This window comes from Pholcus phalangioides, unplaced genomic scaffold (assembly GCF_987345545.1).
Source record: "Pholcus phalangioides strain wild (caught in Gottingen) unplaced genomic scaffold, Ppha-v1.0 ptg000024l_1, whole genome shotgun sequence".
Taxonomy (NCBI): Eukaryota; Metazoa; Arthropoda; class Arachnida; order Araneae; family Pholcidae; genus Pholcus; species Pholcus phalangioides.
In genome coordinates this window covers 1,904,176-1,923,324 of record NW_028301616.1, presented here as the reverse complement: position 1 = coordinate 1,923,324, position 19,149 = coordinate 1,904,176, and the positions used below count along the sequence as shown (strand labels likewise).

General features: G+C 35.9%; 1 protein-coding gene across 2 annotated transcripts in view; it reads left to right on the top strand.

The window, feature by feature from the left end:
- LOC149068562 (uncharacterized) overlaps window positions 1–19,149 on the top strand; it is a 99,298-nt gene that overhangs the window by 45,102 nt on the left and 35,047 nt on the right. For both annotated transcript variants that reach the window (XM_089250318.1, XM_089250317.1), the window contains exons 10-12: window positions 5,683–6,336; window positions 7,336–7,446; window positions 18,571–18,834. In XM_089250318.1, the coding sequence (XP_089106444.1) occupies window positions 5,683–6,336; window positions 7,336–7,446; window positions 18,571–18,834 (1,029 nt within the window). The remainder of the gene's footprint in view (window positions 1–5,682; window positions 6,337–7,335; window positions 7,447–18,570; window positions 18,835–19,149) is intronic.

The window sequence follows — 19,149 nt, the reverse complement described above, 5'->3', positions numbered from 1 at the left end:
ATTCTCTGGTTGGACAGGCATCACAAGTGGAGTTCCTCAAGGAAGTGTCCATGGTCCCATACTTTTTCACTTTTTATCGATAAACTCGATCAGGGTGTCGATTGGATTGCTAGCAAATGCGCAGATGATGTGAAGCTAATGGGGGTAGTCAGGAATCAAAACGATAGGGAGTTGCTCCAGACCAACTTAAACTGGATTGGAGCATGCTCAAATGAATTGAGCATGATGTTTAGCATTGACAAGTGCATGGTTGCTCATTTTGGTTCGAACAACCCATGGTTCTCTTACGAATTGAATGGTGTCACTATCCTGGATGCAACTAGGGTTGCCTAGACAAAAACGTCTCTTTGCGTTCTCCTAAAGTCATTCTACCACTATTCTGAGGCTTAGTTTGTCCTGGACTGGAGTATGATGTAAGGTTTTGGTGACCATACCTACAGAGGTACATAGACTTGGTTGAAGGGGTGCAGTGCAGAGAAGAGCTACGTGCGTCCTTATTGGCACAAGGGGCTTGAGTTATGAAGAGAGACTTCATTTCTGAATATGTTTACATTGTATGAACGCAAGTCTCAGGGAGATATGATCAGTGTTCAAAATTTTCAATGGGATAGATAGGATGGGCCATGAATTATTAGTACAACGTTAATCAATTGCTTTTACAAGAGGACACCAGTATTGTGATTGGTAAGGGACAATACGAGGTTATGGTGTAGCAGGGAATTTTTCTCTAATAGGGTTGTTAATAAATATAATAGCTTACCCTGGGGGTAGTAAATACGATAAACATGTTTGGGTATATTGAGAAGCTATCCATACTTAGAATAAGACAACCATAAGTATTCTTTATGGGCATTGTATAATATTCAATCATGTATATATATTGTTTGTAATTGCATTTTTAATTGGGTTGCTATATTTTTGAAATATATGACATCCGTATTTGTTATGGGCATCTTTTTATCATCTCATTGGGTATTTTGCCTGTTGTGAAGTTGTTTTTTGTATTTGTATTTGCGTTTATGTGATGCATGAATATTTATCCAAGTTAAATACCTATGTACAATGATACCTTGGCTTATGAGTTTTTCGGCTGACAAAGATTTTTTTCATCATTTTTCTGCCTCTGCCATTGAATATGGATTCGCTAACTAACATTTCAGTTGATATGGATGCATCAGCTCTTATAAAAACAGCTGCAACTTGAGCTAAATTTTTACCAGACAAAATGAATCCAATAAGTAGGTAATCCCTTGAGGTAGATTAATCTATTATCACCTCAGAATCGCTTCCTAGATACCCCCCCCCCCCTCTTTTTCTCTTTCAGAAAAATTTTGAGCTGTTTCATGGAAAATGAATTTTTAAAAGAAAACCGTCAGATGTAGAAGAATGTTTTCAGTGGTTATAGAGTAGGTCTCACCACTTTCGCATTGGTAAACAAGAAATCTAGTTTTACACATATGTTGAAATATCTTTATAATCACTTTATGTAAGTGAGGCATTAAGTAGTAATAATTATAATAACAATATTACACTGCTCAAAACAATTAGGGGAGCAAGCAAAAAAGTGAAGAAAACCGTGCGAGACAGCCACGTATTGGCATACAATGGATAGTACACGCATATCAATGCGCAATACAGAAAAAAGACGTAAAAAAATTTGGAATTAAGCTTTAATTCTTTGAAAATATGGAAAAAACATGAAAAGATGATTTAGGGCAACAATTTGGTTACATGTAAACGATAAAAAAAAAAGTACTGTTTAGACATGATGCATGAGTTTTAATAGGGCGTGTGGTCTCCTCGAACAGCTAAGACTGCTGCACACCTGTTTGCCATGGATGCGATGAGATTATCGATCAGACTTTGGGGAATACTGTTCCACTCCTCAAGAAGTGCAATCTGCAAGTCTCGGACAGTAACAGGCGGCCTTGGTCGCGCAGCAATGCGTCGTCCGAGCATGTCCCAAACATGCTCGATTGGATTCAGGTCAGGAGAGCACGCTGGCCATTCCATAAGCTGTATTGTTTCAGCTTCAAGCATGTTCTCCACCAGACGAGCTCTATGCGGTCGGGCATTATCATCCTGGAAAACAAAGGAATCTCCAATGGCTCCAGCGTAAGGGATGACATGAGGTCGCAGTAACTCGTCTGCATACCTTCGGGCCGTCAAAGTGCCATTCCGAATGATATGCAGGTCCGTACGTCCGCCTATGATGATTCCACCCCATACCATCCAACCAGCTCGTCTGTATTGTGACCTTTCATGAACGAACGCGGGGTTATTTCGAGTGCCCCTGTCCCTCCATACCAGAACACGTCGGGTGTCACACTCCAGACTGAATCGGGACTCGTCTGTAAACAGCACTTGGCTCCAATCATGTTGCTCCCAATCTCGATGTTCAGCAGCCCATCTTCTTCGGGCCGCACGGTGGCGTGGGGTCAATGGAATGCAGACCATTGGCCTACGTGCATAGGGCCCCTCCCTCATGAAGCCGATTACGTACTGTTTGGCTGGACACCCTTCGTCCTGTTGCCAAGAGCAACCGTCTTTGCAGCTGCGTAGCATTCTCTGTTCTGTTTCGACGGGCTGTTAACCGTATATACCGGTCATCAGTTGCTGTAGTGGCGCGTGGCCGACCTTGCCCTGGTCGACGTCTAACATTTCCTATTTCTTGGAATCGATTCCACAGCCTTGCAACAACACTTCTGGCGACTCCAACAGCGTCCGCGACACTACGTTGTGTTTGCCCGGATTCCAGTCTGCCTATAACACGCCATGCCATGGATTCCGGTAAATCACGTTGTTGAGACATCCTCAAGTCACCTTGTCTGAAAAAAAAATACTGCACAATCGAATTTCACAGTTACGGCAGTAAAACAGACGTTTCTGCAACATCCCGATTTCTGCCCTTATCTCCTTTTTCTGGTTTTTGACGTCATGAACTTTGATTTGCATATGAAGTTTTCTTCTTCCGTTTCCTGCTAGGCTTTAAATTATGGATGATTCATTTTATGTTACTTATCGGTATACATCTTTGCGTAATTTTGTTAAAATCATGTGCTCCCCTAATTGTTTTGAGCAGTGTATTATTATAATGTAATATAATAATTAGTAATAACATTAAGTATAAAACACATACGTTTTAGGAAAAATAATTCAGTGTGAATGTGTTAATGCCAAACTGTACAGTCTGGACATTCTAGGAACTTATCTTTTCCATCTACATGTGTGTGAAAGAAAGTAATGAGCTAAGTATATCACACAGCACACCACCTCAAACATTTTTTTTACATAAGGGCTCACCAACCCACCTGCATAGCATACATAGTGTAAAATAAAAACATGTTCAGTTTTTTTATCTTCCTTTAAATTCCCTTTCACCCAATTGTGAAGTTGTTTGTCTCAACCTTCTGCCAGTATTTGTCTTTTTTCAGTGCTTTTTAGTGTTTTATAAAAATCACTGAAATTTTAAGCACTTTGAAAGAATTAAGTGATATTCCTTAGAAACCTATGAGAAATTGTGTTTCGGCCAACTAACAGGATTCTGGAACGAATTATCTTTGTTAGCCAAGGTATCACTGTACAGTTGATAGATTAATCTTACTTTATTTCACTAATAACAATGAAAAAGTGGTGCTGTTTATGCCAAGACTTCATGTATGACCAATAGGATTTCAGTAGATATCCTATAGCTGAAGACAAGAATTCTATATTATGTGATATTAATTCTTTATTATGAGAAGCAGCATTTTTCTACTTGTAGATTGTATTGTCTAGTTCAGCGGTTCTCAACCGGTGCTCCGCGGAGCCCTTGGGGCTCCTTGTGCACTCTCCAGGGGCTCCACGGCCGCTCTAGGAAAAAACATCAAAATTTAAAAACATAATTATAAATATTTTTAAATAGTAAAAATAAACCAGTAACTTTAATGAATAATTAAAAATTTGCTTACGGGGCTCCGCCATAGAATTTTTTTACTAAAAAGTGCTCAGCAAGTCAAAAAAGGTTGAGAACCGCTGGTCTAGTTAATTGAAAATAGATTTTTAAATTAACTTCTCACCTGATTGATTTTCAAAGCAAAACTGATGTAATAATATTATTTTGCATATAAAATTGAGTTTTTATTGGATTTACTTCTATTGGTATTATTTGTATTGGTTTGCATCTAAATTCTTGACTACAGTGGCCTTTATGAAAAGGCTCTTTAAAAAAAATACAAATATAGCTGTTAAGAAATTTTTTATTTCCTCAGTACAAATTAACCGGAAGTATGAAATTTTAATCCATAAAAATGCTATATGTAACCATGTTTACTGTATCTTGAGTGTGCCATTGTATACTCACTTCTTCCGTAGGGAGGAATATAACACCATACTCTCAGATCATATGTATAATGGGTGTAGTAATTTTTTTCTTCAAATTTTACACATGCGTCTGATAAAATGATGCAATTGATTTTCAATATCTTGAATAGCTTCACGAAATTGGTATTACTTAGAGAGTTATAGAAATGTAAATTGGGATTATTTCAAGATAGCAAAGTTCAAGTGACAGAAGTTCAACCATATCCTTCTATATTTTTGAATGGAAATATAATCAGCACTCGTTATAATAACCCCAATAGTTGTGCCGAAAACAGAGGTTATATTGAGTGCTCCAAAGCAGAATATGCCAAAATCTGTGATTTATGCCATAGAATAATCTGGAAGAATTTTAAGGAAACATGTAGAAAACACTATTATGGTGATTTTTACTGCACAGAACATTTCCATTCTGTAGAGGGCTCGTTGCAGAACAATGTAAAACATTCGGCTTTGGGGGTTGGGTGGTTGTTATATTGAAAGGCAAATATATAGAATATTTCTAATATGAAAGAATTCGAGATTTATCCTACTGCTGGTTGTGTAATGGCATGGTCGCTACAATGTGGGGTAATTATAACGAGTGTCGACCGTACTATGCTTGTGAGAAATTACAGATGAATGAAAATGATACACAATATACTTATTTCCAAGTGATAAAATGACCATAAATGAAAAATATTTATAAAAAAGATATACATACTTTATTTAGATTATGTAAAACTGTTTTCTGTTTATTGGTTTTATCTGTGTAAATTCCTTGTACATATAAGAAAGGTAAAAGGATATTTGGTCTGAAGTTGCTTGTACCCAATCTAAGTACATATAATTCATGAAATATTGAAGCATTTATTTGTCCACCACTTTTGTTACTGATCCATTTTTCTCTCTACAGCTAACCTTCACCTCATAATATTAAAATGTAAATTGTAAAATGCCAAAATGACTATGTAATTTTGATGAATTCATGAAAAAGTTCGTTAAATGAAAAAATAACTGTTTACTTATGCATAAGTATAGAATCTTCAAGTCCTAACCGAATGAACATGTTTAATTTTGCAAATCAATGTAAAACATGGAGAAAATTCCTGAGTTTCGCTTTTATACGTTTGAACAAATTTTTTATATATTCAATTGTTGCTTATTTATATATATACAGTGTTAGCGAATACATTCTCATTGAACATAAAACATAAACATCTATTAAATTTTATTTGATCTTGTTTTTGTGCATGCTGCAGTTTCACTTTCTTAATGCTAGTTAATTCAAAGCGCTTAATTGGTTTTGCTGAGCATTTTTTTCTTTTCATTAATTTATAATAGGTGGCAGAACATACTGAAGAAACCTCAACTATCCAAGAAGAAGCTAAAGGTTCAGACAAAATTATTGAGCTTGAAATGACTCCAGAAAAGCTTACGGTAGAATTGCTGACAACTGAAACTCAAACCAGTGTTCATACTACCACAACTGATGTGCAAACCCAGAGAGTGGATTATGTCTCAGCTGCGTCATCAACCAATGGTTTCCTATGTCCACCAAAACAAGAAATATCGATTCAAACAGAATTAGATTCACTGTTGGGTAAGAAGACTATCGCCACAGATCCTATGATTAGCTCACAGTCTATGGAATCACTTATGTCTGGAATGTCGGCTCCACCATATCACAACAGAAGAGCTGGCATGAATGCTGGGTCTTGTCTAAGCACACAATCTTTATATGCATTCGAAAGAGTTAGAAGTCGAAGTCCAATGCCTCGCTCTGCATCAAGCTTTGGCGATATGCATTCTCCAGGCAGAGGTTTCAACTATTATGTTCAAGAACCTGCTGGTCCAATCTGGAATCCTTCATTTTTGTCTTCAGATCCAATGTACTATAAACCTCATGCCTTAGCTCCAAGTCCATCTAGAGATGAATATTTTGATGGAAATTGGGGATCAGTTGACAGATTGAACAAAAAAATTAACCAGGATGAGGTGAATATGATGTACTGGCTGTTCAACTTAAGTACAGCAAACTCTTGATTTTAACAGCTGAAATTGGGATTTTATTTGAAGCAGCAGTAGCAGGAAAAAAGAAAAATTACAAAATTTTGTCCATTAACCCTGTAATGGTACCTATATGTCTAAAGACATAGTATAATAACAAGTATATAACATGTATATAACAAGCATAGATTGTTTTAGGTACCATTCTAGGGTTAAATTTAAAGTCCATGGAATCTATGTCAGCTAGATCAAGGGTCTACTGTAGATGTTGATTTCGTTTTAAAAGTTACTTAAAACCGTTTATATGATTTGTTTTAAAAAATGAAAAACTTCAAATAACATAAAATGGCAAACTCAGATTGGAAATTTTTAGGTTTTTTTTTTTTTTTGGTTTAACGTTTCAGAAATAATGCATATGCCAAAATATATGATAACTTTTCTTGAGATAAAATAATTGTGACATGCCAGTTAATTTTCCATCAACTATCACAGTCCGAGTTCTGAATATAGTTTGTCTAAATACGCTAAAATATGTTAAAATGAATTTTAATGTAATTGAGTATTTAATTTGTTTATATGAATTTTGGTGTGTGTGTAAGCAATGCATTACTTCATTTCTTGTCTCTCGTAGCTGAAGAGCATGGTAATGATTTTTTTAAAATAAAGACAATAGCATTTGGAATTGGTGTAGAAAATTCCTTTAGGGATATTTTATCTACAAAAATGTTTTTTCTCTTTACTTTGAATGCTCTAAATAGCTTTATTATTGGGAATAAGTAAATGAAAAATGTGACATAAAGTGAAATGAAAAAATTTAATTTGCTTTAACAGAATCAATTATTTATATATTAAGTAACAAATAAATGTTTTTTTTACGGATGTGACAGAAGTAGGTTTAATCAGATTTGTTTCTATAGTTTGTTTATTTGATCAGATATATGTTAAGGAAGAAAAATAAAAGTGTTCTTTATCATATTTCTATTTCAGAGTAAACGTAAACATTCGGGTAAAAATAGACATTACAGGAGTCTTGAAGATTTGCAGCAAATTTCTGTACCTGAATCACCTTCAGTTGCACAATGTCTTCAGACAGTTAAAGTGAGTTCTGGGTAGTATTTGTCAATTTTTCTTAGTTCTTTTTAAAAATCTGTTTATGAATTGGGGGTAAGATTTGTGTGATCTATGCTAATCTGGGATTTAAATACATAAATTTCTTAATCAAATTTTAGTTCAGTTTTTGGGGTTTTGTTCTACTCAAAAAAGGTGGAATTCATGCATTTTAAGATAAAATTTTCATAATCAATCAAGTTCATAATTTGACTTCCCACTTCTGTCAGATAAAGTAGGCTTGTAGATGAATTACGGGTTATTGCAGGGATTATTTTAAAACATGAAAACTTTTATACTACATAATGCTATAGTTAGATTCTGTTTCCAGCATTTTCACCCAATAAAGAAAATTTATGGTGGATAAAAATGCTGAAACAGCAAAACATATTAGGCTTTTGTGGCCATTGTTAGCATTTTGGTGAAGGGATTGTGGTGAGATTCGATTTGTATTTTATCTCACAGATGGCGGCACTTGAAAAGCCGACGCCATTGGATTGTCACGCGGGAAATCGCAGAGAGAAGCGATCAAACCACCAAGAGCTATGTCGCTCCGTAGATTTTTTATTTCGTCTTATGTTTCGTGTTGTAAATAAATAATTATTTTAAGAAATTAATCAATTATCCTGATCCATCATTTTATTCAAATCACGCAACCTCATAACCCAAAGTATGGTGACCGCGGACTTCAAACAAGTTCCAGTTTCTTCACTGCAGCACGAGGCAATCTACTGGCGTTTCCCGTGAGTGAACTTTCGCTTTCCGGAACTTGACATCACTTTTCCTGGATTTTCATCATGGAAGTAAGTGCCGTTCAGGTACCACTTTTTAACCACCATGATCCAGCGCTGTGGTTTATCATGTGTGAAAGCACTTTCGCTCTCGCTGTTCCGAAACCGATAACCGAATCTGTCACAAAGTACAACTATGTTGTCGCGAATCTGCCTCCGGAAAGTGCGGCTCTCGTCCGGGACATTCTCGTTAATCCGCCGGCCACGGATCCGTATGAAAGGCTGAAATCGGAACTGATTAAACGGTCGAGCGAGTCGTCGTCCACTCAACTTCGAAAGCTCTTAACATGCGGGTCATTGGGAGATCGGAAACCATCCGACATTCTCCGCGAATTGCGACGACGAGCAGAATCGCATTCTGTCTCCGACGAATTGCTGATGGAGCTTTTTCTCCAACACCTACCGGCATCAACTCAGTCCATTCTCGCTGCTGTCACTCCACTCGTTCTCGAGAAAGCTGCTCAACTCGCCGACAAAATTCACGAAGTCAACCCTCAGCATGTTGACGCAGTTGAGAAACCGCAACAGCCGGATTCCGTCGCGCAACTTCGGGACGAAGTGGCTCAGTTACGCCGCGAGTTGAAAAACGTCGTGCGTTCGCGTAGCAACTCTCGCCAACGTACCTCACGTGCGCGCAGTCCGCATCCACGATCGGAAAACTGCTGGTATCACAACAAATTCGGCAACAACGCCAAAAAGTGCGTGTCGCCGTGCAAGTTTAAAAAAAACGGGGCGGGCGAGGAGTAATCGCGACATGCTCCTTGCCACAGGCATCTCGTCGCCTTTTTACCATGGACAGAAATTCCAAAATTCGATTCCTGATTGACACTGGATCCGATGTTTCTATCCTTCCAGCATCACCATCACAACGACGCCGTGACGCCACTATGAAGCTCTCTGCTGCTAATGCTTCATCCATTAGTGTTTATGGTCAAAAGAGGGTGACATTAGATTTCAATCTCCGTCGTAATTTCACTTGGACTTTCCTACTGGCTAATGTTTCCACACCCATCATTGGGGCAGACTTTCTGTTCAACTTTGATCTTGTTCCGGATCTCCGACGACGATGTTTACTGGATAGGACAACAAAACTCAATGCTGACTGTGATCTTCACATTGCAGAAGTTCACTCAGTCAAACTCATCGAAGGTGACACCATCTACCACAGCCTTCTCAGCAAGTTTCCTGACATCATCAAACCACCACAACCAGGACAACCTGTGAAACACTCTGTCGTGCATCATATCGAGACTGTTGGTCCACCTGTGCATGCCAAACCAAGACGTCTAGCTCCTGATCGATTGAAAATCGTGAAGCAAGAATTTCAGCAGATGCTTGACCTCGGCCATTTACGACCATCTAACAGCTGCTATGCATCACCTCTGCACTTGGTCCCAAAAAAGGACAGTGATGAGTGGCGTCCAGTTGGTGATTACCGAGCTTTAAATGCACAGACTGTGAAGGACCGGTACAGTGTTCCAAATGTTCTGGACTTTACATCTGAATTGCATGGTAGTAAAATCTTTTCCCACATAGATCTCATTAGGGCCTATCATCAGATTCCTATACATCCGGAAGATGTCCATAAAAGTGCTATTATCACACCGTTTGGGTTATTCGAGAGCACTCGAATGCAATTTGGCCTTTGCAACGCTGCAGCCACATTCCAAAGGTTTATTGACGAGGTCACTCGTGGACTTCCATTTGTATATGCCTTTGTTGATGACATACTGGTAGCCTCGAAATCACCAGAAGAGCACATCGAACATCTAAGGTTGTTATTCGAACGTCTGCAAATATATGGCCTCAGCATCAAGCCCTCTAAATGTGTATTTGGTGTTTCATCAATTGAATTTTTGGGTTACCAAGTTTCTGGATCTGGCATCGAGCCTTTAACAGATCGTGTTGATTGCATCCTGAACTTTCCTAAGCCAAAAACCATCACTCAATTACGACGTTTCCTTGGTCTCTTCAACTTTTATCGTCGTTTTGTGCCCAGAGCTGCACACATCTTAACACCTCTACACAAGTTTTTGGAGGGAATAAAAAACAAAAAGAGATCCAAAAGAGCTACTCAAACCAAGCCAGCTGATATCCTTCAGTGGACTGATCCAGCCGAGCAAGCATTCATCTATGCGAAGCAAGCCTTAGCGGGTGCAACATTACTTCACCATCCAATTCCTGGTGCCAAGCTAAGTCTTTGGGTCGACGCCAGTGATTTAGCAGTCGGTGGTTCGCTAATGCAATCAAATGGAAAAGGATGGGAACCCATTGCATTCCTGTCCATGAAACTGACAAAGAGTCAACAGAAGTTCTCCACTTACGACCGAGAACTGTTAGCAATGTACACTGCTGTCAAAAGATTCCGGCACATGCTAGACGGCCGTGAGTTCATAATTTTCACCGATCAGAAACCTCTTGTCTTCGCCTTCAAGCAAAATCCTGATAAATGCAGCCCACGTCAATGGCGACACCTTGACTTCATCTCGCAATTCAGCACTGATGTTCGTCATACTAAAGGTGCAGATAATGTGGTAGCTGACGCTCTTTCAAGAATAGAAATCAACTCGATTTCCAAATCACCATTCCTGGATTTTGACCTTTTTGCAACTGCTCAACAAGAGGATCCTGAATTAAAACAGTTACAGCAAGACAACTCTAGTTCACTGACTTTCAAGTCAATGCCAAGTCCATTTACCGCAACAGAACTCGTGTGTGATGTGTCTACAGGCTCACCAAGACCATTTGTTCCAGCGAGCTTCCGCAAGACTATTTTTCATCATTTCCACAATCTTGCTCATGCAGGTGTAACATCATCTACTCAGCTAATATCTGCAAGATACGTTTGGCCTAACATGAGAAAGAACATCAAAGATTGGGTAAAGTGTTGCAATGAGTGCCAACGCTCAAAGGTTCATAAGCATACCAAAACACCTTTAGGCACCTTTGCAACACCCGATGCAAGATTTTCTCATATTCATATCGATCTGGTTGGACCTCTGCCTCCTTCAGAAGGAAAGACATACTGCTTAACAGTAATTGATCGCTACACCAGATGGCCGGAAGTCATACCTGTAGCAGACATCACAGCAGACACAGTTTGTCGTGCCTTGTTCGATGGTTGGATTTGCCGTTATGGATGTCCATCAACCATAACAACCGATCAAGGACGGCAGTTCGAATCATCGCTCTTCAGAGAACTGATCAACCTGCTTGGCACTAGCAGGATTCATACCACTGCTTACCATCCACAGGCCAATGGCATGGTCGAACGGTTTCACAGTGTCTTAAAAAGCTCATTGAAGGCACATGAGAATCCAAAGTGGACCGTCACATTGCCAGCCATCTTACTTGGTCTCAGGGCAGCCGTCAAGCCGGATATCAAAGCCTCTAGTGCCGAGTTAGTTTTTGGTACATCTTTGAGATTACCTGCAGATCTCTGCACGGATACACCCGGTCAGCTCTCATCAACATACACATACGTACAACAGCTCAGAGAGCGTATGAATAGTATCAAACCATGCAAAACATCACCTCATGGTCAATCCAAAATTTATGTGCATCCTCAACTGCAAACTTGCTCACATGTGTTTCTTCGAATTGACAAGATCACACCACCTTTGACACAACCATATACTGGACCCCATGAAGTGATTTCTCGTAATAAAAAAAATATCACTTTAAATGTAAATGGGAGAAAGACCTGTGTTTCACTTGACAGAGTGAAACCCGCATTTATCTTTAACGATGTCTGTGTGGAACTTGACAAAAACAAGCTCGAAGAAAAGAAAAATGACACTGTGCCAGTACAACCATATGTCACTAGGTCTGGCAGAAAAGTCAAATTCAGTCCTAGGCTGATAACCGAAATTAATTTTGTTTCGAATTGTGCATCATAATATTTTTTTGCATCATATAATTCTACATTTCATTGATTTTTTTTGCATCTTGTATTTCATGCATCTCATTTATATTATGCATCCGATATATATTTTGTACAGCTTATTGAATTTTCTGCATTTAATTGTACATTTTGCATCATATTTTTTTTTAAGTGTATACTTATTGCACATGATTTCCTGCATCATTGTATTATGTCTTGCACATCTATTATTCTGCATCTTATGAATAATTTTTTGTATCACATTTTCATTTTGTATCTCATTTATCGTTCTCTCACCATGTTCCTTCACTGGGGGGAAACTCATGTGGTGAGATTCGATTTGTATTTTATCTCACAGATGGCGGCACTTGAAAAGCCGACGCCATTGGATTGTCACGCGGGAAATCGCAGAGAGAAGCGATCAAACCACCAAGAGCTTAACATGTCGCTCCGTAGATTTTTTATTTCGTCTTATGTTTCGTGTTGTAAATAAATAATTATTTTAAGAAATTAATCAATTATCCTGATCCATCATTTTATTCAAATCACGCAACCTCATAACCCAAAGGATCTTTTGCTCTTCAGCCATCATGAATGAGAACATGAAAATGCTATCACTCGTGTGTGTGTGAAATGTTGAGTTTATATACCCATTCACGATCTTTTACAATATTCAGATCCCTTAGAATATTTCTGATGAAACAAGGTGTATAAATAGAATTAAGGTTTTCAAATTCACTTCTCAGAACAAGACCATCTTGATTTTGCACAATTTGGTTTGCTTGTTCTGGTAAAATTTTAGTCATTTAATTTTGCTAACATTTGCTTAAATCTTGTGTATTCTGAGTGTTCACAGTCCCCCCCCCCCTCCCGTATTCGCGGTTTTTTTCTTTTATTGGAATTTTTTTTTCAACACTCAGCATTCGTCGTTCACGTGTTTAGTTTACAAGATTTGAGTTGTGCTTGTTTAGGATGGCTCATTCTTCTAGTGCTACTGATAATGCTTTGAAAAGATAAATAAAAGTGAAAACTTGACAAGAAAAATTTGATATATTGACTATGCTTGGCGAAGTCAATACCTACTGTTGTCCGCCATTACGGGATCAACGAATGTACAGTGAGATATATTAAGAAAATTTAATTTAAAATTCATTCAGAGCCATAGCTGTAGCTGCACCCGTGGCAGTCAAAACTTTGACGAGCCTATGGGATCCATGTGTTTCACATACAGAAAATGCTGTTTTTTTGTGGGTGCAAGACTGACACAAAAAGGTATTTCAATGGATTGTAACCGAATATTATAACAGAAAATTCGAAAAATTTTACTCTTCCATAAGGAAAGGGCTGGTGGGTCATTCCATGTCAAATCACCCAGCCATGACACCCATAGTCTCAGATTTCAATGATTTTTTTTCTATTTGTTGCATTTACCATCCTTATTAACTGTGTGAAATATTATTTGCATATCTCTAAAACTTTTTGAGAAAAAAAATGTTGAAATTTAACAAAAACTGATGCAGATGACTTTTCCGAGGCTCAATTTTTAAGCGGCATTGTTTGAGAAAATAAATCATAACTTTTTCAATTTTCAATATATTCAAGTGAAATTTTCACTAAAGTGTTCACAAAAACATACAGAATATGAATAAAAATAATTCATACACTTACATTTGAAATTTACATGCAAAAAAATTATGTAAACTTTGTTTTTGTGGAATTTTTTGTTAGAAAAAATACAATTTTTCAAACGTATTTTTAGACCAGAGGCACAGCAGTTACCAAAACAACTTTTATTTTAAATTTCTCCTAAATATATGAAGTAAAATACTGGAGAAAAAAAATAATGGTTTTTTGACCGTTAATATGTTTATTCTGGCTCGCAACACAAAATTCATCAAAATAAGACTGGATCGTTCCGATTTCAAATCATTCAACTAGATACTGAAATGCAACCCATCATCCCGGATTCCAATTATTATTTTTTATTTATTGCTTCTACCATGCTTGTTGACCATGCAAAGTTTCATGTACATATCTCAAAAAATTTTTGAGAAAAAAAATGTTTTCTAACCTCACGAATGACGTCTCTTAGGCTAACCCATTCAAGCAATATTATTTGTGAAAATATATCATAACTTTGCAGATTTTCAATATATTCAAATGAAATTTCCACTAAAATGCTCACAAAAAAATGTAGATTATGACTAGGAAAGAAAATTTAAACCTTTGCATTAAAAAATTAGATTGCAAAAAAATTGAAAAAATGAAATTGAAAAATGAAATTTAATTTTTGATTCTTTTTACAATAAAAACACAATGGCTCACCTTTGCTTTTTCATTTACAAAAGCTCTCCTGCTTTTCGCACAGCATATTCAGTGACATTGAACTCTTCAGATTTTTTTCACAAAAAAATTCAGATTATGACTAGGAAAGAAAATTTAAACCTTAGAGGAAAAAAGTAATTTAAATTTAATTTTTTTATTATTATTTTTTTATTTTTAACACAATTTTTTAAACACTTTTTTTTGGATGCACAGCAGGAATTTTCAATTTTTTTAAAATTTAATCCTATTAATATATTAAGAAGACTGTAGAAAAGTAAACATTACTTTTACAGTTAATACATTTGAGTAACAAAACACAATTGTACTTATATGACTACATTAATTATATTTGTACATTTTGACTTAATATAATGATTCATGCTTAGTAAAAAGAAATTTAAATTTTATTTTTAATGTGCGCTTATACATTTATTACAGTATTCACTAAATTAAGTTTCAGGAGTAGTTAATGCAATAATTCAAAACAATTAATAAATTTTAAAATTCTAGGATTAAATGAATTTATGAAATAATTAGAAATGTTAATGTAATGTGCCAAATGGGAGTTGGTGAAAAAAAAAGTTTTCAGTGAATGAAATAATTTTTTAAATTAAACCTTCATGTTCAGATTCTTAGAAGTGTTCAAATTCCAAATAATTAATTTCACTTTTAGTTGATCTATAAATATTTCTTATGATGCAACAAAGACAAACTTTTGCAATCTGATATATTTTTGCATAAAGAATTATTTTGTATTTGATAAATCCAGATAATATTAATCATATATACAGATTAATTTTTGAAGTTTTTTAACATGCTTAATTATAAAGTTATTTTACCACAACAGTGTTAAATTTTTTTTAATTACTTTGATTTTTACAGCATATATTTTAATAAACATATATTTAATGTATATGATAAATATGAAATGGTTATACTTGTGTGAAAAAAAATCTACATTATAATATTTAACACAAGCCTCTATATATTTTTCCCAAGAAATAATTTAAAATTGCTGATAAAAAGCCAGAATATGAGGCATTAAATAACAAAGAATGAAATTATCAGCTACAACCTAATTGTTGTAGCTGAGGCAGATGGAAGAGAGTAGAATTGAAAACCTAATGTATATATTGCCTGGTGGTGATATATAAGATGTAATGTTTCTTGTTGTGATGATGATTGTAAAAAATAATAATAGCTTCTGTGAAGATATAAACTATGGCACACTGGTCTTTGTCCTTCAGAGGGCAGCTGGTGTTTTATTTAATTATAAGACTTTATCATCCCAGCAGGTGATGATAAAGTCACTGCTGCTGCTTCATTGAGGAAACTAAAACAAAAGTGTTAGAACTAAACTGCTCCCCATAAAATGATGCAAGTCTCAATTATGATCTTGCTGAAGACAGAATGTGCTCCATAGAGTAGCCAACTCAGGGTTAGCAAATTTTTCTTATGATAACACAATTTCCATTTGAGCTAAATATTTTATATCATTTTGGAATTCAAAGTAAAATGTCAGAAAAGACACTTGAAATTTATAGTGTTGGAAAAAAAAACTGGATCTGACTGTGATAAAAAGTGTTAGGCAAAAGTGTAAAATCTGTTACCCATTACATCATTGGACCCATCGGACATCAATATTGAGGAGTGGAGCAAGTTCTGAACATTTATCTACTGTATGTTTAAGCATCATAGAGCTTTTTTCTCAAAGTATGAAATACATCCGAAAGCGTGCTTTAATCCTTTAAAATGTCAGAAGAAAAAAAATAACAAAAGGTTTAAGGATAGTAAACTTGTATTTTTCATGTATAAATGAAATAAATGGTTGTACAAAATCAATTCCAGGGCGAAAAATATGGCATGCCTGTAGGGACAGTGAATATAAACAACAAGTTAGGTGAAGAAACTGAATACTGTGAAGAGATGAACAGTGATAGTAATGTAGAGAAGTAACTTGGAAAAATGTCAATTATTAAACAAGAAGCACTTGAAGAAATAAATTCATGTCTACAGAACATAGAAGAGTCACCAATTAAACTTCATAGGGTAGCTCCACAGTGCAAGTCAAACAATGCCAAAAGAAAAGTTGAATCTGCTTGTAACACTTTCAAACCAAATGTTTGTAAAGTTTTTGAAGAATTACCAGAAAATGAATCTCAAAGCACACTTAATGAAGATATTAAACAGAAAGCAAATATGATTATTTTGATAAAGTTAATTAGAAATAAGACTCAATTTAACCATCACAACAAGGGGAAAATTGCAAATTTTAACTCTGGCCCCTGCTTTAGGAAAGGGGAACAAGGAAAAAAATCTGAAGAGTTCAATGTCACTGAATATGCTGTGCTTGAAAAGCAAGAGAGCTTTTGTAAATGAAAAAGCAAAGGTGAGCCATTGTGTTTTTATTGTAAAAAGAATCAAAAATTAAATTTCATTTTTCAATTTCATTTTTCAAAAATTTCATTTTTCAAAAATTTCATTTTTTCAATTTTTTTGCAATCTAATTTTTTAATGCAAAGGTTTAAATTTTCTTTCCTAGTCATAATCTACATTTTTTTGTGAGCATTTTAGTGGAAATTTCATTTGAATATATTGAAAATCTGCAAAGTTATGATATATTTTCACAAATAATATTGCTTGAATGGGTTAGCCTAAGAGACGTCATTCGTGAGGTTAGAAAACATTTTTTTTCTCAAAAATTTTTTGAGATATGTACATGAAACTTTGCATGGTCAACAAGCATGGTAGAAGCAATAAATAAAAAATAATAATTGGAATCCGGGATGATGGGTTGCATTTCAGTATCTAGTTGAATGATTTGAAATCGGAACGATCCAGTCTTATTTTGATGAATTTTGTGTTGCGAGCCAGAATAAACATATTAACGGTCAAAAAACCATTATTTTTTTTCTCCAGTATTTTACTTCATATATTTAGGAGAAATTTAAAATAAAAGTTGTTTTGGTAACTGCTGTGCCTCTGGTCTAAAAATACGTTTGAAAAATTGTATTTTTTCTAACAAAAAATTCCACAAAAACAAAGTTTACATAATTTTTTTGCATGTAAATTTCAAATGTAAGTGTATGAATTATTTTTATTCATATTCTGTATGTTTTTGTGAACACTTTAGTGAAAATTTAATTTGAATACATTGAAAATTGAAAAAGTTATGATTTATTTTCTCAAACAATGCCGCTTAAAAATTGAGCCTCGGAAAAGTCATCTGCATCAGTTTTTGTTAAATTTCAACATTTTTTTTCTCAAAAAGTTTTAGAGATATGCAAATAATATTTCACATAGTTAATAAGGATGGTAAATGCAACAAATAAAAAAAAAATCATTGAAATCTGAGACTATGGGTGTCATTTTGGCATTTTGCCGGGTGATTTGAAATGGAATGACCCTGGTGAAACGTCTGTTTCATCAGAATTTTATGCAAGTAAAGGTTGGTTTCATAGGTTTAAGAAACGATTCGAATCACACAATGTAAAAATCACTGGTGAATCAAGCTTCTGCCGCCCAGGAGGCAGCTAGAAATTTCGAAAAATTTGTAGAAAATTATTAAAGAGAAGGGTTGTGCACCTCACCAGGTGTTTAACGCTGACGAAACTACACTATTTTGGAAGAAAATGCCACAAAGAAGTTGAGCAAGAGGAAAAAAGCGAGCTCCTGGTTTTAAGGCAAGTAGAGATAGACTTACTATGTTGTTTTGCGCAAATGCGTATGAGTACATGATAAAGCCCACCATCATTTTCAAATCTGCGAATCCGCCAACAATCGCTGCACCCTCTTTTACATTCCCTTCTACCTCTGCGTCACCCTGCTCTTTCTCATGGTGTTTGATAAACGAGATATACAATTAAAAAAACCTATGGTTTCTGTTATTCGCGGATTTCCGTATTCGCGGTCACTCCCGAAACATAGTCCCCACAGTTATGGGGATGGGGCCCGACTGTATATTATAATGGGAAATCATTTTACAAAAAACAAATCAATGAGCAAATTAAGCAATGAGTGTAAATATTGATGACGAAAAGATTATTTGATTGCTCACAGCGATTCTAAATTTACAGCCTAGTTGCTAATTGTTAATTTTGCTACTTTGTGATTTAGGATGCAGAACGACGTGGTTACACTGTGGAAGACTTACAGGTGGCCTACCATAACTGTGGAAGGACTGATCCCTTGACGTGGTTGCAAGATAATTGGGATACACTTGTCCAGAGTGTCATTGCCCTGGCAGTCAAGTGTGCAGAAGATAATGAGGAGTATGATGTAGGAGCCATCACTCCTGCTGAAGCAAAACAAGCTCTTCATCGGCGTAGAGGGAGTGCATGGGATGCAGTTACTGAATGCATTGAAGTGAGACAAAGGAAGGTAACTTAGACTTTTCTCTCCAAAATGCTGCTGTAAATCTAAAAATTTGTTACACCAGCGAAAAATTCCATCGTTTGCCCAAGATTCTGTAATGGATATAAGGTCCAGGCCCTCCACAACTATCAATAGTTTCTAAAAAATCTTTCTTATTACCCAAGCTCCTGGCATTAGTTAGCACGCATTTAAATTTGCCCTGTGATTTAGTGTCAATCGAGAAGCTATCCAAGTCAGAGGTGGGTAATTCCCCGTCAATACTGTTGTTATTATCATTAGCTAACCTGCATTCCCAACTACGTAGTCTGGTAGTAAAAAACC